Genomic DNA, 25,479 nt, shown 5'->3' with positions numbered 1-25,479 from the left:
TCTTAAGCATAATTTGCTAACTGAAAAAGCTAATATTAAGATTCCATAGTATATATTCAATTTTAACGGAATTCTTGAAATGACAATTAAAGAGTAATAGACTACGGATTAGTGGTTGCCATGAGTCATGATTAGAGGAAGGATGTGATTATACAGGGTGTTTCTTGGTATTAACACAAAACTTCTGCATCTTGATTATGATGGTTATTACACAAATCTATAGGTGATAAAATTTCTTAAAAGTCTACCTAAAAAAAAACAGAGCATGCAAAACATAGTGAACTCTAAATATGATCTGTAGTTTAATAGATTGAACAAATATCCTTTTATTTATTTATTTATTTAGAGGTAGGGTGGGGGATTGAACATGGAACTTTGTATGTGGGAAGTTGGCAATCAACCACTGAGCCACATCGGCTTCCCTGAGTTAGCTTTTTTGTTTTGCTTGTTGTTTTATTTTATTTTTATTTTTCCTGGAGGTACCAGGAACCAAACCTGGGACCTCCCATGCCGGAAGCGGGTAGCTTAACCACTTGAGCCACATCTGCTCCACCTTATTAATTTTGATTATGTATTGTAGTTATGTAAGATGTCACCGGAAGAAACTGGGAACTTCGTGTATCTTAAAATTTGTGAGTCTACAATTATTTCAAAATAAATTTTAGAAAAAACACATTTAATGTGTTTTTGCAAACTACTTAATGCTACATAAACAGATAAACATACCTATATATGTTTAATTACATTTATGAACTTAATATATTCACTTTCCTTTTGAAATACATGAAGACTGAAATGAAATAAAATAGATCTAGGGACTAAGAAATGCAAGAGCTAATCTTAAGATACAAGTGGTGACAGAACATCCCTGCACTGTATATAAATTAAAAGTTTACTCATAGGGATAGTACTAAAGCTCAGGGCAGCTGGGAAAGTAAGAAGGAAAAAGTGCTTTTTGAAAAATGGGTTTAGATGGGACATGGATATTTAAATGAACCTCCTTTGCTTGGGGAGATAGTTTCTCCTCATTCTTTTGTCTGTTATTATTACATCTTCCCTGAAATAATCACTTACTTATCTAACAATACATTGCATATCCATTGTTCATTATCACAGAATTTCAGTTAAGTTAAACAATTATTTTAAGTTATCCATTAAGAAACCATTACACATTAAGCTAATCATGAAAATTAATTAAATTGATTCTACTAAAATGTCTAAACAAAAGTCCCTTACAAATAATATTCTGTTTCATGAATATCACACTTTTATGATTCAAATAAAACTAAAGGTATGATTACAATATAGAAATGCAAGTATTACTTTTTTTACAATGTATATTAGTGATTGCAATGCAGCATAATTATTTGTTCATAGAATATTTAAAATATGAATTTACACTAATATTGATTTTTATTTTACTTGGACCAATATCTACTTTGTGTTGCTCTGATCATCTAGCACTGAATTTTCTTCCCAGAAATTCTTTAGATTCATATTTAATTTTTTGAGACAAATTTTAAGACATAGTGTCACAAGGAGACTATGAAAACGTGCAAAAGACTCTGTAGTGGAGACCAAAGTTCTAATCTCTTCTCTGTTAATTAAATATGAAACTTTATTTTAAGTCAAAAAAAAAAAAAGTTTACTCAATGGTGAGACTAGCCAACTTTAAAATTATGGAATCATTGAAAACAAAATGAGGAATATCATCCAACAGATCCTAACCCAAAATGAACATCCACTATTTTATCTGATATATAGTGAGTTTAGACTTGTGATAGAAAGCTCTCAAACATACATCATTTTCAAGAGGCTTCCTGTCTGATAGTTTACTAAAGGTTCTCAACATTTAGTATGTGCATAAACATTTTAGTTCATGACATATGACTAGGAATGCCATATTCACCGCCATCTGAAAAATTTTCTCCAGTCTGAAATATCTAACATAGAAATAAAATGGGGGTTTTATTCCTGGGAAAAAGGTTTGCCCACCATCATTATATTGCTACTAAGTGTTAAATTATTGATCATCTGTGACAACTGCTGATGAGACAGGACTTCTTCCCCTGAAAGGCTTTCCAAGTTTCTCCATTTATAGGACTTATCTCAGTATACACCTTCCAGACATAGTTAGAAATTTTCCCTCACAGCTTTTCTATTGAATGTGTCTTTTTTTCCCTAAATGTTGTTTTTAACATAGAATGCAAGCTAAGTGATCACTGAAGGCACTACCACATTCTCTGCATTCATTAAGCTCCTCTCCTGTGCATTTCCATAATCTCCTGAGGGTGAAAATCTGGCACTACACTGACTACATTCATGTATACCAGGAGCGCACTACTGGTTAATGAGGTCACTCTCCCAACAGTGGCCTCCTACGTGAGTTCGCTTGCATGTAGTAAGTTCCAACCCTGCAAAGAATTATGTAACTTGGCTGAACTTATACATTTCTTTTGTGTGTGACATTTTATTTTCAACAAACCTGGATAAAGAGGGGGAGTGAGTGTAAGTCCTGGGCTCAATCTCCAATACCTCCTTAAAAAAAAAAAGCTTGACAAAGGAAAAATGACCCAAAATCTCTGGATCCATAGAATCTCTCTGTTCTATGAGTTCTCAGATGCACCTTGAGTGCTGAATTCAGCATGAAGCCTTTTTCATATTGATTGCATGCATATGATTTTTGTCTCCTGTGTAAATTCCCTGATGGGTAATGAGACAGATTCTGAGCAAAGAGGATTTTCCACTTGGAAAATACAAAGTTCTATCCTACGTGAAAGCTCTGATGTATGAAGTCTATTTCCTTTTTGAAGGCATTACCAAAGTCATTGCACTCTTAGGGTTTTTCTTCATTATGAGTTTGCTGATGTGTGATAAGATTTCTCTTTGAGGAGAAGCCTTTTCCACATTTGCTACATATAAAGGGTTTCTCTCCTGTATGTGTTCTTTGATGTACAATTAGACGGCTTTTCACAGTGAAGCCTTTTCCACATTCCTTGCATTCATAGGGTATCTCTCCAGTATGAATTTGCTGATGTAGAGTGAGTTCATTCTTCATGGTAAAGCCTTTTCCACATTCACTGCATATATGGGATTTCTCTTCTGTATGAATTTGCTGATGCACAATGAGATAGCGTTTCATGGTGAAGCCTTTTCCACATTCACTGCACATAAAGGGTTTCTCTCCAGTATGAGTTCGCTGATGTACAACAAGATTGCTCTTAAAGGCAAAACCTTTCCCACATTCCCTGCATATATAAGGTTTCTCTCCAGTATGAGTTCGCTGATGTAACATAAGTCCACTATTCACAATGAAACCTTTCCCACATTCACTGCATTTGTAAGGTTTCTCTCCTGTATGAGTTCGCTGATGTACAATCAGTCGACTCTTCAAGGGGAAACCTTTTCCACATTCACTGCATATGTAGGGTTTCTCTCCTGTATGAGTTCGCTGATGTATGATGAGCATGCTTTTCACAGTAAAGCCTTTTCCACATTCACTACATACGTAGGATTTCTCTACTCTATGATTTCGCTGATGTACAATGAGATTACTCTTCCTGGGAAAGCCCTTTCCACATTCATTGCACACAAAAGGTTTCTCTCCTGTATGAGTTCGTTGATGTTCAATCAGACGGCTCTTCATGGTAAAGCCTTTTCCACATTCACTGCATAGATAAGGTTTCTCCCCTGTATGATTTCTCTGATGTATGATGACATAGTGCTTTGTCGTGAAGCCTTTCCCACATACACTGCATATGTAGGGTTTTTCTCCAGTATGAGTTCGCTGATGTATGATGAGCATGCTCTTTCCAGTGAAGCCTTTTCCACATTCACTACATACATAGGATTTCTCTCCAGTATGAGTTCGCTGATGTACAATGAGATTACGCTTCCCAGGGAAGCCTTTTCCACATTCATTACACACATAGGGTTTTTCTCCAGTATGAATTCGCTGATGTTCAATGAGTCGGCTCTTCATGGTGAAGACTTTTCCACATTCACTGCATATATAGGATTTCTCTCTTTTATGAATTCTCTGATGTTCATTGAGCCTGGACTTTCTGGAAAATGCTTTACCACACAGACTGCATCTATAAGGTTTCTCTCCTGTGTGAACTCTCTCATGATCAGTGAGCTGAGACTTCTTGGTGAAGGCTTTCCCACAGTCACTGCACACATGAGATTTCTGCATTTTGTGAAATCCCTGATGCTTAATGACTTCGGACTTGATACTGATGGGTTTTGCATTGACAGGGAAATGAACTTCAGAATGAAACTGTTCCTGCCTACCATGTAGAAATGATTTATAATCTCCATGGAATTTAACAGAGTTATTCATTTTACAGCTTTTGCTCTGGTTAACTAAACTTAAATTTGATTTCAAAGTTTTTATATAGAACTCACATATATCATGATTTTTCCTAAAAGGAAATCTACACTTGCTTCGATAAACAGTATTTCTAAATGCATGAAGTGTATGGTATTGTTCTGTACTCTTCTCCATTCTTTGATTTTCCAAGTGTCCCTGCAGGTCATCGTCAACTTTATTGGTTTCTAGGAAAGAAGAGAACAATGAAGAGTTCAGAATGCATAGAAAATGCATCAGCTAAATCATACAGTACAGAAATCCTATGTATGTAGTGAATGTGGAAAAAATTTATTCTAAAAATATTGGAACAAAACTTTGAAAAAATTCCTTGGAGTGAAGTGACTCTGTAGTGACAATCCAAAACAGTATAAAATTTCATGTACAATCCTTTCCCCCAGTACACTGTTAAAAACAAAAAATGCCCCAAAAGGTAAAAGCAATTAATATATAATTAGTATACAAATAAGGTAAGTTAATTGACAAGTTAAATATATTTGACAGCTTTCTAAATTAGGAGCTTGCAAAACATACAGAAATAATGAAATACAAACAACTCATTCTACATAACTTGGAGAGACAAGAGACCACAGAAGTGAGAGAGAGAAATGATCCAAAATAATGGGGGCTGCGTTAATTCCACAACTTACCTACTGAATGGCCCCCATATATGACGTACTATGCTGGTGTTGGAATATATAAAAATATTCCTTATTTCCACCAAGCTTAGAATTCTATTTAAGGAACACTGAATGTATAAGCAAGGGAAGAAGAAAAAACAGAGGGAGGGAAGCGGTTCAAACCCTGGGCCTCCTCGACCCATGTGGAGCTGGCCCATGTGTGGTGCTGATGAGTGCAGGGAGCGCCCTGCGACGCAGGGGTGTCCCCCGCGTGGGGAAGCCCTAAACGCGGGGTGTGTGCCCTGTAGGGAGAGCCGCCCAGCGTGAAAGAAAGTGCAGCTTGCCCAAGAATGGCGCTGCACACATGGAGAGCTGACACAGCAGGATGATGGCACAAAAAGAAACAGATTCCCGGTGCCACTGATAAGGATGGAAGCGGTTACAGAAGAATGCACAGTGAATGGACACAGAGAGGAGACAACTGGGGGGAGAAGGGAGATAAAAACAAAAAAACAAAAAAAGGGAGTTTTAGACTGTTACATGTGGTTTGTAAGAGCAATGGAGATGGTTTAAGGTGGAAGAAATCAGGATAAATTTGCATAAAGAAAGAACAGTGTTAAATGAGTTAATAGGATATGGGGTGGGCTGATGAAAGTGAAGAATCAAGGATTGCTCCACTATATGGCTTGAGCTAGTGTAGGTGAAAAGTGTCTCATAATGAGATGAGGAATATTTCTGAAGTTCAGAATGCACAGAAAATCAAACTGCATTATGAAACATCAACTTTGAGAGGGTTAATAGACATATAGTACAAGGCATCAAGAATGCAGTCAGATGTATACATCTTGAAAAAGGTCTTGACTAGGGATAGCAATGGGGAAATCTTTAACATATACCTACTATGCAAAGAAAGAGGACTGGATGATACTGTGTTAGGAGGACATGTAGAATGAAAGATGAAGGGACCTAACAAAGGTTTTAGACATTCCACCATTTACAGTGTGGGGATTCTTTAAGCCTGCTTAGAGAAACCAACTACTGACTATAGAGATCAGGAAAATGTGCATACTGAGGTAGAGAACAAATATCCATCCCAGAGCAGCGAATAAGAATGTGAGATCCTCAGCATTTGAATTCCAGAGAACCAAGACAGACTCTTGTGTGATAATCCTATTCCTAAAGTTTGTCTTTTTTCATTCTGTAGACCACCATCAAACAGACTTTCCAAAAGCATCAGTCTTGTTTAGTAGACAACTTCTAAAACAAACAATCCAACCTTTGGTCTAGCTGTACCACATTCTCTTATGTCCCATTCCTAATGAGAAAAGGAAACACTAATCATTAGGGAATTTTGTAACAAGCCAGGGTACCATGAAGTCCCTAAAGTTTGTCTTTTTTTCATTCTGTAGACCACCATCAAACCAACTTTCCAAAAGCATCGATCACGTTTAGTAGACAACTTCTAAAACAAACATTCCAACCTCTGGTCTAGCCGTACCTGTTTTTTTAATGTCCCATTCCTAAGAAACACTAATCATTAGGGAATTTTGTAACAAGCCAGCATACCATGAAGTCTTCAGAAGCTAATGGGTTCCTCCACTGGGATATGGAAGCTGTCAACTTCTTTTATCAGATTCTGCATGCAGCAGAGAAGTCATATCCTAACTTTTCCCATTTCAGTATCCCTGATATATTCTTCTTCCATTTTCCCACTAACAGCATCTACTCCCATGATTCTACACTGATGTTTCAGTTGGTATCAGCTAAGCTATCATGAAGGAGCAGGGTTGAGAAACACTGATGGTTCACAGACACCTAAAACATTAATTTGTCATTGCAATCTTTATGCACACCACCCTTAGTGAAAATCAGCATTTAAGAAATGCTTGATAAACCAATGGAGAAGTAGGCCTTCTCTCCTTCCTGCTTAAAGAGTCTCTCAAAGAAGAAATCAGTAAATTGTTATGATGTTTTCCAGTATTACACAAGGAAGAATGAAAAACAGGCTCTTCAATCCAGGGAGGCAAGATGCCTCAGCCACCACCAATGAATAATAACAGTATTTTCAGGGCCAGATTTCAATGTTATAGGCACAAGTAGAATGGGATTTCAGAGAAGGAAGAATCTAGCATATTCAGGAGTCATGAAAAGCATTTCATAAAAAGAATTCAAAGTGACAAAAAAAAAATATACACTGTGAATGGGACAAACACCAGAGTCACATGTGTGTCTCTTAGTCCTTCCCTTAATCAATTGGCAACTCTAAACAATGTTTATGGCTCTTTCTCGCTTTTTTAAAATATTTATTTTATTTATTTATTCTTCACCCCACCCCACCCCCACTGCTTGTGCTCATCATCTGCTCTGTGTCCATTCCCTGTACATTCTTCTGTGTTTGCTTGTCTTCTCATCTTCTCTTTAGGAGGCACCAAGAACTGATTCCAGAACCTTCCAACTTGGGAGAGAGGCACTCAACTGCCTGAGCCACCTCAGCTCCCCGGTTTGTTGCTTCTCACATTGCCCCTTTCCTCTGTGTCTCTTTTTTGTGTGTCATCTGGTTGTGCCAGCTCTCTGTGCGGGTCGGCTCTCCACATGGGCCAGCTTGCCTTCACCAGGAGGCCCTGGGAAGTCCCATTTGGGAGTCCAATGCTTGAGCCACATCTACTTCCCATATACCTCTTTCTTCAAACATACTATCTTTCAAGGATGGCAGCAACTCTTGTACGTTCCTATCTTACCACCTGCAGGCTCTCAACATACTGTATTACATCCTCATCTTTCTTCTTTCTGAAATCTAATTATCTATGGGTCCTCTTTTCTTTCTCTCTACTCAGTTCATAGAAGACTCCTCAAGTACCAATTTCTATCTCCAGACCTAACCTCTCCCTGAACTCTGGTACATGCAGAGGGCTCCACCTGGATGTTAACAAGCAGCTTTAACTTACAATGTTCTAAACAGAGCCCAAATCTCCTCTATATCTCTTCTCCATCACAGTAAATGGCAACTCCACTCATCCTGTGACTCATGACAAAAATCTTAATATCCTTCATCTATTTCATTCTCTCACATCCCGTATCTACTTAATGGAAAAGCCCGTCTACCCTCCTTTACAAATGTAGCTACAAAATGACCCATACTCACGGCATCTACTCATGTTGAATTTAACCACACGTACTTGTATTTCAGCAAGAGCCTCCTCCTGGCTTTCCTGCATTGGGCCCTGTGAGCTACTACCTACTTTCTATACAGTAGCCAAAGTAACCCTTTAAAGTATAAATTATATCATGTCACTCTTCTACTCAGAACTAACTTATGTCTTTTTATCTCAATAGGAATAAAATCAAGGTCAGAATGTGGTGAAAGCAAAAATCAATTGTGTTTCTTTACACTAACAATGAACAACATGAAATAAAATTAAGAAACAGCTCCATTTCTAAGATTCAAAAATATTTAAATGTTAAAGGGAAAAATTTAACAAAGGTGGTATAAAACTTATATTCTAAAAATTATAAAGCACTGTTGAAAGAAATTAAACTTATTAATAAATGGAAAGCATCCAATCATGGATTGCAATACTTATTGTTATGATAGCAGTCCTCCCCCAATCTATAGACTGAATGCAGTTGCTATCAATATCCCAGCTGGCTTATTTGCAGAAACTGACACGCTGATCTTACAATTCAAATGGAAATTCAGGAGCCAGAAGAGCCAAAACAATCTTGAAAAAGAACAAAGTTGGAGACTCACACTTTCTGATTTCAAAACTTCCTACAGAGCTACAGTAATCAAAGCAGTGTGGTATTAGTATAAGCACAGATGCACAGATGAATGGAACAGAATTAAGAATCCAGAAATAAACCTTTACATTTATGATCAATTCATTCTCAACAAGGATGCCAAGACAATTCAATAGGGATAGAATAGCCTTTTCAACAAATGGTGCTGAGACAACTGGATATCCACAGGAAAAAAATTAAGTGGGATCCCTTCCATACACCATATATAAAGATTACCTCAGAATGGATCACAGACCTAAATATAAGAGCTAAAACTAAAAGATTTATAGGAGAAACTATAGGAGTAAATTTTCATAACCTTTGTTAAGGAAAGCCTAATTAGGTGAAAGGCAAGTGCAAACAGAAAAGAAAAAATAGATGAACTGAACTTCATCAAAATTTTAAACTTTTGTGGTTCAAGAAATATAACCAATTGAAAAACAATCCACAAAATGAGAGAAAACATTTGTAAATGATAGACTTGTATCTAGATTATATAAAGAAATTTTATAGGGAAGCGGACTTGGCCCAATGGATAGGGCGTCCGCCTACCACATGGGAGGTCCACAGTTCAAACCCCGGGCCTCCTTGACCAGTGTGGAGCTGGCCCGTGTGCAGTGCTGATACGTGCAAGGAGTGCTGTGCCACGCAGGGGTGTCCCCGGCATAGGGGAGCCCCATGCGCAAGGAGTGCACCCCATAAGGAGAGCCACCCAGCACGAAAGAAAGTGCAGCCTGTCTGAGAATGACGCCACATACATGGAGAGCTGACACAACAAGATGATGCAACAAAAAGAAACACAGATTCCTGGTGCTGCTGATAAGGACAGAAGCGGTCAAAGAAGAACACACAGCGAATGGACACAGAGAGCAGACACCTGGGAGGGGGGAAGGGGAAAGAAATAAAAAAATAATAAAATCTTTAAAAAAAGGAGAATTTTTATAAGAAATAATCCAATTTGTTGCCAATTTAAAATTTGGCAATGGATCTGAACAGACATTTCTTCAAAGATCATTGCCATCAAGGAAATGCAGATCAAAAAACACAATGAATACATTTATTCCTGCTGTGATGTCTATAATAAAGCAAGATAAAAACATTCTGGGTGGGAATGCAGAGAAATTAGCACACTCATAGATTGCCGGTGGGAATGTAAAATGGTGCAGTTCCTTTGGAAAACAGTGGTTAAATACTGAGTTACCATATGAGTCAGGAATTCCATTCCTAAGTATACACCTACGTGTGGCAGTTTGAGATTAGTTATGAACTCCAAAAAGAGAGATTATGTTTGTAAACTAATCTATTCCTCTGGGTGTGCTACCCTTTGATTGTATTAATTCAGCTGAGATGTCTTTAATTAAATTAAGATTAGGGCTTCGATTTGGCCATGCCATTAAGGTGACTCAGAGTTGAGTTCCTGCCCCCTTAGTGGGCTATATAAATGGATGCTCAATCCAGAACATGGAAGCAAATATGTGAGAAAATAGAGAAAGCTCCATAGACACAAAAGAGGAACCTTTGGCCCTGGGAAGAGAATTGAGCCATTTGCCTGATAGTTTATAGCCAACCTTGTGAAGAGAACAGAGTAACTGAGCTGGGAAAGAAATGAGCCCCAGGAAGAGAGAGGAGCCCTATGAAACACATCATAGGTTTTCATTTTTCTTGGTGTTATTAGTCAGCCAAAGGGGTGCTGATGCAAAGTACCAGAAATCTGTTGGCTTTTATAAAGGGTATTTATTTAGGGTAGAAGCTTACAGTTACAAGGACCTAAAGAGTCCAACTCAAGGCTGCTTTCTCACCCAAGTCAGCTGCCACATGTTGAAGCCAGATGGCAGGCCATCTCTGCCTGGTCTTGCTTTCCTTCTTTCTCTTAAGGCTCCATGGACCCATTTTTTTCCAATCTCAGCTGTACGCTGGCATAGGGCTCATCTCTCAGGGTTTCCTATATCAGTTTGGCCTGGGGCTCACTTCCTTCCAGACTTTCTCAGCTGCAGACTATCAGGTGAATGGTTTAGCTCTCTCCAGGGGCCCAGGATCAAACATGATAAAACTCTCTCCTCTTCCCTGTCTTTTTTCTGTGTGTCTTCTTGAATAAGTGTCCATTTATATAGCCCACCAAGGGGCAGGGACTCAAGCCTGAGTTACTCCCTACTAACGTGATTCAATCAAAACCCTAATCTTAACAGGTAATTTAATCAATGTCATTGCAGGCAAATCTAATATAATCAAAGGGGATCACTCCCAGAGGAAAAGACCAGTTTACAAACATAATCTCTCTTTTTTGGGCTTCATAAATAATCTCAAACTGCCACAGGTATGTATGAAAAAATGTTCATAGCAGCATAATTCATAAAGGCCCAAAAGCAGAAACAACCCAAATGTCCAATTGATAAATGGATAAAGAAAATGTGGTATGATATATCTATATAAAGAAATATTATTCAGTAATAAAAACATGAATAAACTTCAAATCATTTTACTAAGTGAAAGAAGCCAGACACAAAGACCATTCTTTTTTCTGATTCCATTTATCTGATATGTCCAGAATAGGCAAATCTAGACAGAGAGAAAGTAGGGTGGTAGTTGCCTGGGGTTAGGGGTTTGGGACAAACTGTGGTTTCTTTTTGGGATAAAGAACATCTTCCAAAATTGATTGTGGTGATGACTGTGTAAATCTATAAAACAAGCCACAAAATTGTACCTTAAATTGTCAAACTGTATGTTATGTGATTATCTCAGTAAAGCTGATTAAAAAAAAAAAACCAGGGCAGCAGATATGGCTCAAGCATTTCGGCTCCCATCTACCATATAGGAGGTCCAGGGTTTGATACCCAGGGCCTCCTGGTGAAGGCAAACTGGCCTGCACGGCAAGCTGGTCCACATGGAGTGCCAGCCCATGCAGAGTGCTGCCTCGTGCAGGAGTGCTGCCCCGTGCAGGAGTACCAGCCAATGCAGAGAGCTAATGCAGCAAGATGACACAACAAAAAGAGACACAGAGGAAAGACAATAAGAGACTTAGCAGACCAGGGAGCTGAGGTGGTACAAGAGAATGATCACCTCTCTCCCACTCTGGAAGGTCCCAGGATAGGTTCCTGGAGCCGCCTAATGAGAATACAAGCAGACACAGAAGGGCACATAGTGAATGGACACAGAGCAGATAATGGAGAGAGGGAGTAGAAATAAATAAATAAATCTTTAAGAAAAAAACACCATATGATAGGGAAAACAAAATAGTTAGGGAAACGAATGCAGTGTTAACATCTAAGATCAGCTAAAAGAAAAATCAGAAATTGCAAGTGTGCAAAGGACATAAATTAAGGCAGATGTAAGTTCAGACCTGGTTCAGACTAGGATGCTAAAAAAGTATTTTCTAGTTAAACTTTAAAGTCAATAGAAATAAGAGCTCTTTAAGACGGCAGCTCTGCAGGTAGAAGACATTCAAAATAACACTAGGTAAAAGAGAATCTAACTTTAAAATAGGATGGTGGAAAGAGTTTTCTCATTTGAAAATTGGTAAGTCACAGGCCAGTTGCCACAGAGGAAATTAAAATGGATAGAACTCAATTATATGTTAGATAACATTAAGGAAGATGTCAGTTTGGAAGCCTCCTCCACAGAATAGAAAGAGCTTAACTCATGCAAATGAAGGAATCTTTTAACGATAAGAAAAAGCTGCCAAAAAAAAAAAGAAACACTGAAGAGCCTTAGAGAGGCAGAAAAGAGAAACTAAGGAAGCAGAGAAATGCACGGCAAGCCACCGAATTACTGTTGGGACATAGCACCAAAGAGAAATCAGTATTACCCAATGGGGCAGGAGGATTCAGTAGTCAGAAGACAGTGATGAATCCAAAGTTCACTTTTTAAAAAGAGCCCTGGAAAGTGAAATTTCACAGCTAGGGGCATTGAAGGACACTGTGCAGAGTACAAAGAAGGGAACAATCACAGAATCTTAGGAAGAACAATGCTAGGCAAACAAATGAAAAAATTCAAGGTGTAGATAAAATAAACTGGGACCAGATCTAAGAAAAGAAAAAAAGATGCATTATTTTCCTCTAAAGACCTAAAAGAAAAAGGAATTCTGAAATTGAGGGAGAGATACACAGAAGCTTTGTTTATGTGTCCTCAGACCCCCTTCCAGCTGTGATGCCTTCTCTCAACACCTAGATTATGATCTCCTTGGCCAGCTCACTCACTCACCTGGACAGATTTGATTGTGGGTTTCTTCTTCTCGTGCCCACGGTTCTCCTCCTTGTTCCACCTTGAAAAATTCATCTGGTTTGCTATCTTGAAACCCTGTTCAAGAGAAGTGATAGACATACACATAACAAATTGCAGTAGGATTTTAAGATTACGTTTTGAGGGATAGACAGTTTTCACATCTGCACAGCAAAGGTTGTTCTCTCAATAGAGTATATTATATCCTTTTATCAGGATCCAGAGGAAGCCCTGAGAATCTACCACTTCAGAGCATAGCAGGTACTTTAAATTGTTAAGTACTGGAGAAAAGAAAATGCCACTGACTGGGCACCATCTGAATGACAAAGAGGGATGGTCCTTACCCAGTGACAACAGATTGCTATAGTTTTCCCACATCACGTCCAGGTACAGGTCCTTCTGAGCAGGGCCCAGCAGCTGCCACTCCTCCCAGGTGAACTGCACAGCCACATCATCAAACACAAGGGATTCCTGTAATAATACAGTCCTATTTACTATTAATGTTTCTCTTTTATCAATATTTAAGAAAGGTAAAAGAAGTTATCCTGCCCATATTAACCCTATGTACTGCATCCATAAACCTACTGTACTGTCACAGAATCAACGTTTAAGTAATGTAATCGATAATTGTGCAGTGATCCATTCACTCAATAAAGTATGTTTTTGTAATATGTAGCCATTAAACCCTCTAACATAAAAATATCTGATATGCACATATTTTAAATTTTAATATCTGTCAATCAATAAACATGCTAGTGACATCTGGATGAATGTTATAGATTGCTATATTCATAATCAGCCTTCCAGCCGATATCAGGATCAGACATGAAGAGACTCCAGATGATAGCACCACAGGATACTACATTAGCATTTAATAAAAAAAAAAAAGCATTTAATTACTGAACAGACTAAAAGAAACTATAGAAACATGTATAAAGCACAAGAAACTATTAAAAAAGAAAAAATAAATTTGGAAAAATTCTTATGTATTAAATAGTTTGCACACATGTATGAATATGGATACACATTTTATGTTTACATATATATACACAGATATACATGTATTAGAATTGCTAAGAAGATAATGACTGAACTGGAATATGCATTTTAACCCAGAATGAGGCACAGAGACACAAACAGGTAGAATATACAAAGGAGAGTTTAATAAATATGAAGGGAGGGAAGTGGACTTGGCTCAATGGACAGAGCGTCCACCTACCACATGGGGGGTCCACAGTTCAAACCCAGGACCTCCTAGACCTGTGTGGAGCTGTCCCATATGCAGTGCTGATGCGCACAAGAAGTGCCGTGCCACACAGGGGTGCCCCTGCGTAGGGAATCCCCACGTACACACAGGGATGCCCCTGCGCAGGGAATCCCCACGTACAAGGGGTGTACACCCTGTAAGGAGAGCCGCCCAGCACGAAAGTAAGTCCAGCCTGCCCAGGAGTGACGCTGCACACATGGAGAGCTAACATAGCAAGATGACGCAACAAAAAGAGACACAGATTCCTGTGCCGCTGACAAGAATAGAAGAGGACACAAAAGAACACACAGCGAATGGACACAGAGAGCAGACAACTGGGGTGGGGGTGGGGAGGGAGAGAAATAAATACAAAATAAATTTAAATTAAAAAAAAAATAAAAATAATATGAAGGGGGAGCAAATGTAGCTCAGGCAGCTGGGTGACTGCCTCCCACATGGGAGGTCCTGGGTTCGGTTCCTAGCGCCTCCTAAAGAAGATGAGCGGATGCAACAAGCAGACACAACGAACAGGGAGCAGATGTGGCTCAAGTGGTTGGACCCCTGCCTCCCACACGGGAGGTCTGGGGTTTGGTTCTTGGTGCCACCTAAAGAAGACAAGCAGACAATGAGTAGACACAGTGAGTACACACTGAGTAGACAGATGAAGGAGCCATCTCAGGGGGTGGGGGGGGATATGAAGGATAGAATGAGAAGGTTGAACCCATACCTATTCACTGTTTTTGACAGAGAGTATAGAGTCACAGAGAAGTGTTTTATAAAGACCTAAGAGCTAACACATTTTCAGAACCTTTTTTTTTTTTTAAGATTTATTTCTTTATTTCTCTCCCTTTCACCCCACACCCCGGTTGTCTGTTCTCTGTGTCTATTTGCTGCATCTTCTTTGTCCGCTTCTGTTGTCATCAGCCAAGTCCGCTGCCTTCAGAACCTATTAAAGACACTATGGGGAAGTGGATGTGGCTCAAGTGATAGAGCTTCCACCTACCATATGGGAGGACACAGGTTCGTTCTCTAGGGCCTCCTGGTAAAAAAGAAGAGAAAGCGTGCCTGCGTGGTGAGTCAGTGCCCACGTGAGTGCCAGCATGGTGAGCCAGTGCCCCGTGCAAGTGAGTCATGCAGCAAGATGATGATACATCAGAAAGAGAGACAACGGGAGAGTCAAGATGAAGCGCAGGGAAACGGACTTGGCCCAGTGGTTAGGGCGTCCATCTACCACATGGGAGGTCCGCGGTTCAAACCCTGGGCCTCCTTGACCCGCGTGGAGCTGGCCCATGCGCAGTGCTGATGCGCGCAAGGAGTGCCCTGCCACGCAGGGGTGTTCCCCGCGTAGGGGAGCCCCACACACAAGGAGTACACCCGTGAGGAGAGCCGCCCAGTGCGAAAGAAAGTGCAGCCTGCCCAGGAATGGCGCTGCCCACACTTCCCGCTGCTGACGACAACAGAAGCAGACAAAGAAACAAGACGGCAGCAAACAGACACAGAGAACAGACAACCGGGGGAGGAGGGGGAATTAAATAAATAAATCTGTAAAAAAAAAAAAAAAAAAAAAAAGATGAAGCGCAGTAGAAACCAGGAACTGAGGTGGTACAAATGACAGGGAGTTTCTCTCCACATTGGAGGTCTCCAGGATTGAATCCCAGTGCATTCTGGAGAAGAGAAAATAAGAAGAGAAGACAACACAGACAGCAAAAACAACAAGGCAGGCAGAGCGGAAGGGGGAAAAATAAAATAAATAAATAAATCTTTCAAAAAAAAGACACTATGACCCAGACTTGGTAAAACCAAGAAAGCCTAAGCAGGCAATCTACACCTAGACACAACAGAATAAAGCTACAGAATTCCAGAGGCAAAAGAAAGATTATGAAAGAAATTAGAGAGAGAAGACACATTACCAACAAAAGACAAAATTTACTGACAACTAACTTTTCTACCAAGTCAATGGAAATCAATGGAAGCCAGAAAAGTGGAATAATATCAAAGTCCTTATCCTGTGGCAGCCCTGACTGCCAACCAGAATGAATTGGGACCCACATGTCAACTGAACTGCCGCTCTCCTTTCTCAACACACCTTACAACAGTATGGCAGTGCGGGAAATTGAGGCAGGCAAGATCTAAGGAAAAGCTGATGGGACAATCTGTTCCTATGACATAATAAAGATTTTTCATAGGAAATAAAGCAGATTTACTAGAGGTTGTGAATTCTTAAGCCTGTTAATCTGATCTGATGATATTCTGAACTATTGCATGTCAAACATAAATCCATTTGGAAAAAATAAACTTAGTTTCCTACCTAATTTCACACTCAAAAATAAACATTAAAAAAAAAAAAGAACCTATGAAAGTAATAGAGGCAAATATGAAATAAATTTGTGACACAAGTTAAAAATCCATAAGGGAAAAAGTGACAAATTTTGTAGGAGGAAAAATTAAAACTTCTACACTGAAAAAGATCATGAACAAAGGAAAAGTGAAAAATAATTTACATTAAACAAAAGAAAGGATCAAAACAAAAGAGATATTAGTCAGTAAGAAAGCAATTTTTTTAGATGCAAAAATGATAAGGTCAGACATTTTATAAGAAATCCAACTGACCAAAAAAGACACAAGAAATATTTCAACATCACCTCTGATTAGAAAAATGCAAAATAAAACAAGACAAAAGATTAGTGATCCATTCAGAATGTTGAAAATTATGCAATTTGATAAAGTTTTATTAAGTGCTGGCAAAGACTTAAGGCATGGATGATCTTATATCACTCATCTAAATACTATTCATAGATCAATTCATTTCTTTTGGGTATGACTAAACAAATGGAATTATATATGGTTACTATTCTTCAATGAATTGCGATCATCATTAAACCATACAATCTTAAGCCAAAGGGGTGGCTGCTATATTTTTGAAATATGAATCCATTCATGCAAAAAACGCCATAACAGATGTGTTTTGTACACACACATATATATACACACTGATGCACACACAGGTTCAGTGACAGCAACTATACATTACTAACCATTTGTTAAGGCAGCATGAGGGGATGAGGAAGGAAGTTAGGAAGAGGGAATTAATTTTTTTGCCATGTGTACTTTATATTTGGAGTTTATATTTGAACCTTTAAAATGTACCCACAAGTCATTTGTATAATTACAATAAATAAAGACAATAAAAGAAAAGCCGGTAAAAACTGGATTTGAAAATAGGAAAGATTCTGCATTTCTTAAGATAAGGTGAAGTTAAAAAGGAAACACCGTGGAGCCCACCAACTCAAGTCCCACCAGACATTTCTTGCATCTCCCCAATGCCACCTCTTTGTAGAGGACCATTTGAGGGACATACAATCGTTCCATTTTCTTAGGATATTTAGGTTTTATTCTTGGATAAACCCAGATAGCCACAAGGCTGGGCCCTTCAGTGACCTTGGTTGGCTCCCTGGAAAACCATGTCAACTGAGCTTGCTTGACTAGCGGCTATTCTACCCAGGGTTTCTCTGGAATCCTGTAATAAAAAGCCACAGGACATTTGCTTTTGTCTTATTAGAAGACTGCTGTTCTAAATGCCATCCACCCATGACATACAGGAAGAATTATCAAATTTTTCCTCAGACTTAAGTGCCAGAAATACTGACATCCTTTGAGACACTTGTCAGTTTTCTCCTCACGGTCACTGTGTATCACAGAACTCTTGATGATTCTCTTGTTGTGTTGGCTGTCAGAAATATTAGATATAAACTGACAGCTAACGGAACCCACAGCATTCTCCAGGCATACATTATGTGCCAACACTAGTGATTTAGTAGGAATCCTACAAAAAATATCTACCTGACCTACTTTGCCCTGATGCTGAAGTTGGAGTCAAAGTTTCTTTCTTTCCGGATCCTGAACTGATTTTTCAGAAGTCTCCACACATCCATTAGCGAATAAGGAAATAATAAAACAAATCAAAAGTCACCTGGACCTTGATCATTTTCTTCTTTTTTTGGGAAAAGGCCAGCACCTGGGATATTTTGTCTTTGTCTCTTCTGGATATACCCGAAATTTCTAGTAAGAAATCTTGGTCTCCAGTCAAAAGTATGCCCAGAAATGATGGTATCTAGGTCGCCGAACCTCCTCTTCCTTCATTCACTTCTTGTCTCTTGCTCCTTGGAGCCAGGTCCTAAGGACTGAAGAGCAAATTAACTTTCAGTGGCACATTCCTTTTGGGCCCAGGTACAAAAGCTGCAGTGGCTATGCACTCACCTTAACACAAGGCCCCAGGGATTTAACAACAGCCTCTTTATTTGGTTCCCCTGAGGCTTTAACCCCTTGGGCCAAGGAAACAGAAGACTCTCAGTGTGTAAGAGGGGTGCTTTCCGCTGTGAAATGGAAACAGCAGAATGGGAAAGTGGAGGTGGCAAAGGGGAATCAGCACTACCCAATGCCTCCAAGGCTGGTAATTCTCACCCAGCTAATTTTAGAAGTGAGACCATGTGGTCGGTGAGTATCTGGATAGTTTTCCTTTAAATGTGTTGCTCCTAACCTCTTTGTACACCCCAATGTACACACAGTTCAATATGACGAACAATGAACTAAGCAAATCATAAGCATTATCTTATTTAATTTCTCATTACCATATACCTCTTAGTATACTATAAGGTATTCGAATTATCAACCTGTAAAAGCATACCTGGCAAAAATATCCTTCAGGAACAAAACTGAAGTAAAGACATCACATAACAAAGGAGAGACTTCTTTAACAACAGGCTGCCTTACAGCAAATACTAAAGAGTATTCTTCAGGTAAAAAAGATAAGAGCCTCATGTAAACAGAAGAGAAAGAAAAAATGAAGAGGCACAAAAATGGTCAATATGATGTTAGTCTAAATGAGTACTGGCTGGACAAACAATAATGATAATGATATTTTCCCCCTACCCCAGATGGCTCCCTCATCTGTCTGCTTGTTGTCTGCTTGTCTTCTTTAGGAGGGTACAGGAACCAAACCTGGGACCTCCTATGTAGGAGGCGGGTACCCAAGTGCTTGAGCCACATCTACTCCCTGCTCATTGCATCTGCTTGTCTTCTTTAGAAGGCACCGGGAACTAAACCCAGGACCTTCCATGTGGGAGGTGGGTGCCAACTGCTTGAGCCACATCCGCTCCCATTGATATCTTACGAAGTTTCAAATACATGAAGAATTAAAATAGATAATACATGTGATGGATTGAATGTGTACCCCAGTTTGGACATGTTCTTGGTCTTGGTCAGCATTCTGGTAAGTGTGGACCCATTTTAAATAAAATCCCTACAAAATGTTCCTTCAGTTCAGGTATGCAATAAAATATACACATTTGTAGTGAGACAAATATAGTCAGCAAGGGAAAACATGCAAATAACAAATATAAGGAATTAATGGAAGATATGAGTACAATAAATTAGAGCTATAATTTTTTAGAAGAATACTATGAACATATTTTGTCATTAACTTTGAAATTCTGGATGAATTAATAATTTTGTGCTGCTAACTCCCAGAAAGATCCAGACAATATAGCAGGTAAGTTTCAAGTCTGAACAAGGAAACAGAGATGCCCATTATTACTCTCCTTTCACTGCTTTGTACTAGAGAGCCTAGTCAATGCACTAAATTAGAAACAGAAATAAGAGGCTTAAATATTAGCAACAGGGGGAGTGGGTATAGCTCAGTGGTTGAGTGCCTGCTTTGTATGAACAAGGTCCCTGGTTCAATTCCTTGTACTTCCTTAAAAAAAAAATACATGTGTGTATATATATAATATACACACAAATATAAGAAAGAGGGAGAGAAATTTATGGGTTTTTTTTTTCAGTTAATATGATCATCTATATACAAAACAGATTCAAGAATGGGACACACTCTTTTCAAAATAAGAAAAACCCTTCCCCAGAAACATCCACGCAGATTTCCTCTGACATTTATAGTTGTCAAGCATTGCACCACACACTTATTCCTATTTCTATAGCCTATGCTATCACAAGCACTGGGAACTGAAATCACCATTATTGGCTCAGACCATCGTGGATTTACCAATAAAATGGGATAAGGGTCACTGGGTCAGAGGAAAGGACATTTAACCAAAATGGAGATTCTATGATAAAAAGTGTGAACTGATGTCATCAGGTAAGTAACAGTATCAGCTACAATATGTTAACAGATCAGAGCAGGGGTTGGCAAACTTTTTCTATAAAATGCCAGATATTAAATACTTTAGATTGATGGATCACATGTTTATGTGGCAACTAAGCAGCCATAGAAATTAAGTAAATGAACAGGTCAGGCCAGACTCAACTCTATTAAAAAAAATAGGTGCTAGATTTGATTTAATCCATGGGCTGAAGTTTGTCAACTTCTGAATTAGAAGAGAAGAGCCATAATCGATCATCTAAATCTAGAATGGCAAAGTACTACCAAAGTCCTGGCCACGGAGTTTTGTAAACACAGTTTTACTGGAACACAGCAAGGCCCACTCATTTACATGTCTCAGGTTGCTTTCACTTTTAATGGCAGAGTTGAGAAGATGTGATAGAGACCCAATGGCCCACTAGCCTAAAATATTTATTTTCTGGTCCGTTACAGAAGGAATTTGCCAACATCTGATCTAAAAAAATTACATATGTTTCTTTTATAAAGGCTTCATTGTCAGCAACAGGTCATTTTTTCCCCTTAGTATTACAATTCAAAACCAAATAAAACTTTATAGATAATGTAGAAAAAAATGTACACATAAACTACTGTCTTAAAAACACTCAAAACTAAGACTTATACCTTGTTTGTGGATATATACATATTAAGCAAAAATATACTAACGTTCATGATATAAAGCAATGACAAGATAGTAATTAATATCTGGAAAGGAAAGGAAGGTGATAGAAGAGGGAATATGATTTGATCTTTATTAGTATTGGTTTATTTCCAGAAAAAAGTATCAGAAACAAATGATAATAAAAATCAAATGAGTAAATCATATATGTGTTTAACTAAAAATGAGGGGTCAAGGGAAGACCTCCTACTGAAGACATGAGGAGGCCAGGATGCACAGAATCACCACTATTTTTCATTAGTTTTGGAAACAGTAACCAAGATGTTTGAGAAAATAATCAAATGAGAATTATGAATTATGCCTAATTTGACTGTATAACTCTTTAGTCAGATAGCTGGTTACACAATTTAAATATAAAAATTGATAGCACTCTGGAAGGATAGTCTAGGGATGTAAATGTCTAAAGAAAGTTAGAGAATAATCTAGGGACTGAATAACCCTGTGAACCCAGAGGTGGATGAAAATTGGGTTAATAGTACAAATGCAAGAATGTCCTTCAGTGAACTAGAATGGATGTACATCACTATCGCAGGGTGGTGGGAAGATAGAGAAGCATGGGAAAAATACAATTAATGTAACCTTTGGATTATAGTTAAGAGCAATAGTGTAATATTCCTCTATCAATGCCAAAGATGTACTGTGTTAATAATAGGTGGGTATGGAAAAATATGCCAAATGTACATTATGAACTATAATTAGTGGTAATAGTCTGATGATATTATCTTATAATCTACAACAAATGTTCCACAACGGTTTGGCGTGTTGGTGAAGGGGTGTTGTATGGGAATTCTATACATGTGCACAATTGTTTTGTAAGTTCACAACTTCTGTAATAAAAAAGTATATTTTAAAAATTGATAGCACTCTATACAATTCACATCAGAAGCATTTCTTAGTTATGATTTAACACTATGTATTGAAAACTGCCAAACTGATATCATTACTAACCCAAAGCTCCACTTGTAGGAGTTCCTCAAAAGAAATCTTGGCAAAAATGTACAAAGATATATATAAAAGCATTAGGTCTATTAAAAGAAGATTAATTAATTGAATACTACTACATATATACAATGGAAGACTACAGAGCTCCTAAAATGACATCAATCTATATTTAGTGAATAAAGTTACCCAAAGTTTTACATAGTGTATTAGTCCTAAGTTTGTGAATCCCAGAAAAGCATTATATTCTTGAACTAATCCATTCCTACAGTTGTGGAGCCCTTTAATTGCATTAAATTTGGTTGAGAGGCCTTTGATTAGGTTATTTGATAAGACTACTTTAGGGCTTTAGACCCGACTGCGCAAGTAAGTCGTGAGCAGGCTCAGGTCTCCGCCCTCTTGCTGGGTCTGATATAAATAAAGACACAGAGAGAGACATACACACCCAGAGAAAGGATGCTGCCATATTGGTCCTGCAGTGTGAGAGAAAGGACTGGAGGAAAACAGAGAAGCCCTCTCTTTCAGAGAGGCTGAAAGAGAGGTCCTAGAGTCTGGAACCAGCAGAGCAGATAGGAATGGCAAGAGGCCCCTGAGGGGCTGGGCCCAAGAAGCAGGTCAAGGCAGAGGAGACAAGCCCTGCCATATAGCTGACTTTGATGAGAAAGCATCTCTGATGGACATTTCACAGCCTTGGAACTATAAGCTTTTACCCTAAATAAAATCCCCATTATAGAGAGCAAATGTGGCTCAAGCAGTTGAATATCCGCCTCCCACTTGGGAGGTCCCAGGTTTGGTTCCCAGTGCCTCCTAAAGAAAACAAATGGATAATGAGCAAAAACAATGAGCAGACAAGTAAAAGCAAACAAGCAGGGTGCTGATGTGGCTCAATAGCCAGAGAGTGAGCAAAAAAAAACCCAGAAGCAAACTCCCATTATAAAAGTCAACCCATTTCTAGTATTTTGCATCAGCAGCCCTGTGGCAGACTAAGACACACAGCATAAGTCTGTTTTTCTTTCTGAAAATAAAGTGTATATTTATGTTGTACACCAATGCGTGCAAAAAAACCCACAGCAGACATTGGAATTGTCCTGAATGACACTGCAGTGATGAATACAGGCCATTGTATATTGTTATAAGCTATAAAATTGTGCAGGACAGAGTGTAAACTATAATGTAAACTGTAATCTATGGTTAGTAGCATTGCTTCAGTATGTGTGCATCAATTGTAACAAATAATCACACTAATGAGGGATGTTGATGTGGGAAAGTGTGGGAGGAGGAGAAAGTGGGGTATATGGGAAGACTACATTTTTTTATGTAACATTTATGTAATCTAAATCTTCTTTAAAGACAAAAAAATTAACTAAAAAAGGATCCCCATAGCAAAATGTTAATGATGATTACAAGTCATTTTAAATTTCCTCTTTATATTTTTATAAGCACATAATAGAGTTTAAATCAGAACAATATCAGATCTCCACTGAAAAACAAAATGTCAAATCATTACTGTAAGTGCATGGTCTTTGGAGCTTTGATTACCAAGAAACGATGAAAAAGAGAAGGAAAATGGGTATTAATACAAAAAATAAATAAGGAAAACACAGCCATTACATACTCATATAGAACCTGAAAAGAAATATGCAGCAAACTTGCAGGAAAAAGGGGGAGAAAAGTACCATATAAAAAGTTTATTAATTTTAGATAAGTTGAATCTTTAATTTCTGCGGGTTCAAGAAGGGGTGATGTGGGAAGTCAAAGGGGATTAGGAAATTAGTTATGAGGAGACTTGCACCTGAAGGGCTTATAGGGAATGTTACTGTTCAAGTCTGTTCCATTTGCCCCGGTCTGAGCTGAGACCATCCACCAGTTCTGCTGAGCCTCCAGCCTTCAGCATTCGCTACACTGAATTAATATCAATACTTCAGATATTTAATCACCGATTACCAGAGCACCCCCATGACTGACCCCCAAAGACACCTCAACCACAGACATTCCATTACGGACTCCTATCTTCTCCCTCTCTAGAAAACACCGACGTTATCCCCACGGACTCCTACAAGCAACACACGACGAGGTCGCCGCTCCCCCCGCCCCCTCCCCCTAATCATCCAGTTCCACGGCCAGACCCACACCTTGGCCCTATTCTCTCTTGAAACCCACAGCGACCTCTTAAGGGCTAAATTTACTTCCCAGAACTTCTTGCACTTCTGGTCCCTGACCCAGCTTTCCCACTGGCGACAGTCGTCCGAGAAGGTTCCACAGCGTTTCTATGGAGAGGGCATCACTGGGTTTCCGGCTTTCCCTTATGAGGTAATAAGCGCGCGCCGTCGCCGTCCTGGCTTCCTCGGGGCGGCCATAGGGTGCCTGACGTACAGAATGTAAAGTGGCAGCTTTTGAGCAGGTACCCAGAGGGGCGCGACGGTGGAAGGGGGGCTCGAGGACACACAGGCAAACATGACTTAGGGTAAATTGCTTTGAGCGATTGGGCACACGAATGTCAGTCACCGCCTCCTCATACGCGGAAGAGTGGACAGCACAAACTTCACGACCCAAATGATGGGGTGCGCATTTTTGCCAGCGGCCGTTACGGCTGGGACGCCTCAGCTCGACGGGAAGAAACTGAAATAACGTCTGGGCACCCGAATCACTATGCTAAATGCGAAAAGGTTTAGCGGCTGGATAAAAAACTTGAGCAGGCTCGGAAAAAAACACAACTTTGGCGACGCGGTGGCATATGGTGTTTGCACCGTTAGGAACAGCGCGGGCGCGGCCATCTTAGAGGAAGTCCCAAGTCCGTAAGGCAGAGAAAACGCTACCGGAGGAGTCCGGAGCGTTACCGTACGCTACCCGTGAAATGGAAGCCTGGGGGAAAACCAAGAGGGTTTAGAGGGCAGACGTGGCGATCAGGACGCGCCGATCCCGAAGCGAGCCGGAACTAGTCATTGAGAGCACCTTTCCGGTCGAGTACAAAATCTGCGGCACCCTAGACGAACGCTGATCACCTGTCACTGTTGATTGGTTTTTATTTTTATTTTTTGAATGGAATCACACCGTGCATATATACTCTGGCTTCTTTCACTCAGCTTGTTTTGAAATTCATCCGTGGTTGTGACCGTTATTAATAGTTCGTACCTTTTGGTTGCTTGATATTCCATTGTGTTCCAAAATGTGTTTAATCGTTTCACCCGTTGGGCATTTGGGTTGTTTGCAGGATTGTTTTGCTTTAATTTAAGTGGGACTGCTATGGACATTCGCGCCTAGAAAATAAAAGGACTTCAAAGAACTGGACATTACATAATCCTAGGCATCTGCACCAACTCATCAAGACTTCTTGCTGGCCATTTGCAAGCCTGTTACTCATTTCTGTCCCTTTCCTAACTCAGATTCTGCTCCCTCCCTGGCTAAAGAACACGTACCTTGAGAACACAGGTTTTTCATGTTGCCTGCCACCCTCTGAGGTCA

At 39.3% G+C, this 25,479-nt stretch overlaps 1 protein-coding gene across 18 annotated transcripts; it reads right to left on the bottom strand.

Annotated features, from left to right (window-relative positions):
* Positions 1-278: 278 nt before the first annotated feature.
* On the bottom strand, positions 279-24,627 carry LOC101446030 (zinc finger protein 432). 18 transcript variants are annotated; one of them, XM_071209594.1, is made up of 6 exons: positions 24,204-24,627; positions 18,485-18,600; positions 18,243-18,408; positions 13,326-13,452; positions 12,964-13,059; positions 279-4,557 (listed from the first exon to the last, which is right to left on the bottom strand). In XM_071209594.1, exons 4-6 carry the CDS (start codon positions 13,357-13,359, stop codon positions 2,837-2,839), a joined length of 1,851 nt encoding a protein of 616 aa, XP_071065695.1. In that variant the 5' UTR covers positions 13,360-13,452; positions 18,243-18,408; positions 18,485-18,600; positions 24,204-24,627; the 3' UTR covers positions 279-2,836. The 18 variants fall into 18 exon arrangements, with proteins under 18 accessions (XP_071065695.1, XP_071065685.1, XP_071065686.1 ...); XM_071209584.1 differs by having other exon boundaries at positions 18,198-18,408; positions 24,204-24,319; XM_071209585.1 differs by having other exon boundaries at positions 18,198-18,408; positions 24,150-24,318.
* Positions 24,628-25,479: the final 852 nt, after the last annotated feature.

Source organism: Dasypus novemcinctus, chromosome 18, assembly GCF_030445035.2.
Source record: "Dasypus novemcinctus isolate mDasNov1 chromosome 18, mDasNov1.1.hap2, whole genome shotgun sequence".
Classification (NCBI taxonomy): Eukaryota; Metazoa; Chordata; class Mammalia; order Cingulata; family Dasypodidae; genus Dasypus; species Dasypus novemcinctus.
The sequence above is the reverse complement of the archived record's forward strand: the minus strand, read 5'-3'. Positions and strand labels throughout refer to the sequence as shown.

Bases quoted from the DNA above. Each gene is read 5' to 3' on its own strand.
- LOC101446030 (XM_071209584.1), bottom strand. The intron at 13,060-13,325 runs GTAAGGACCATC...TCTCTTGAACAG, and splicing joins TAGCAATCTGTTGTCACTGG to GGTTTCAAGATAGCAAACCA. The intron at 4,558-12,963 runs GTGAGTGAGTGA...CTTCTTTCCTAG, and splicing joins CCACAATCAAATCTGTCCAG to AAACCAATAAAGTTGACGAT.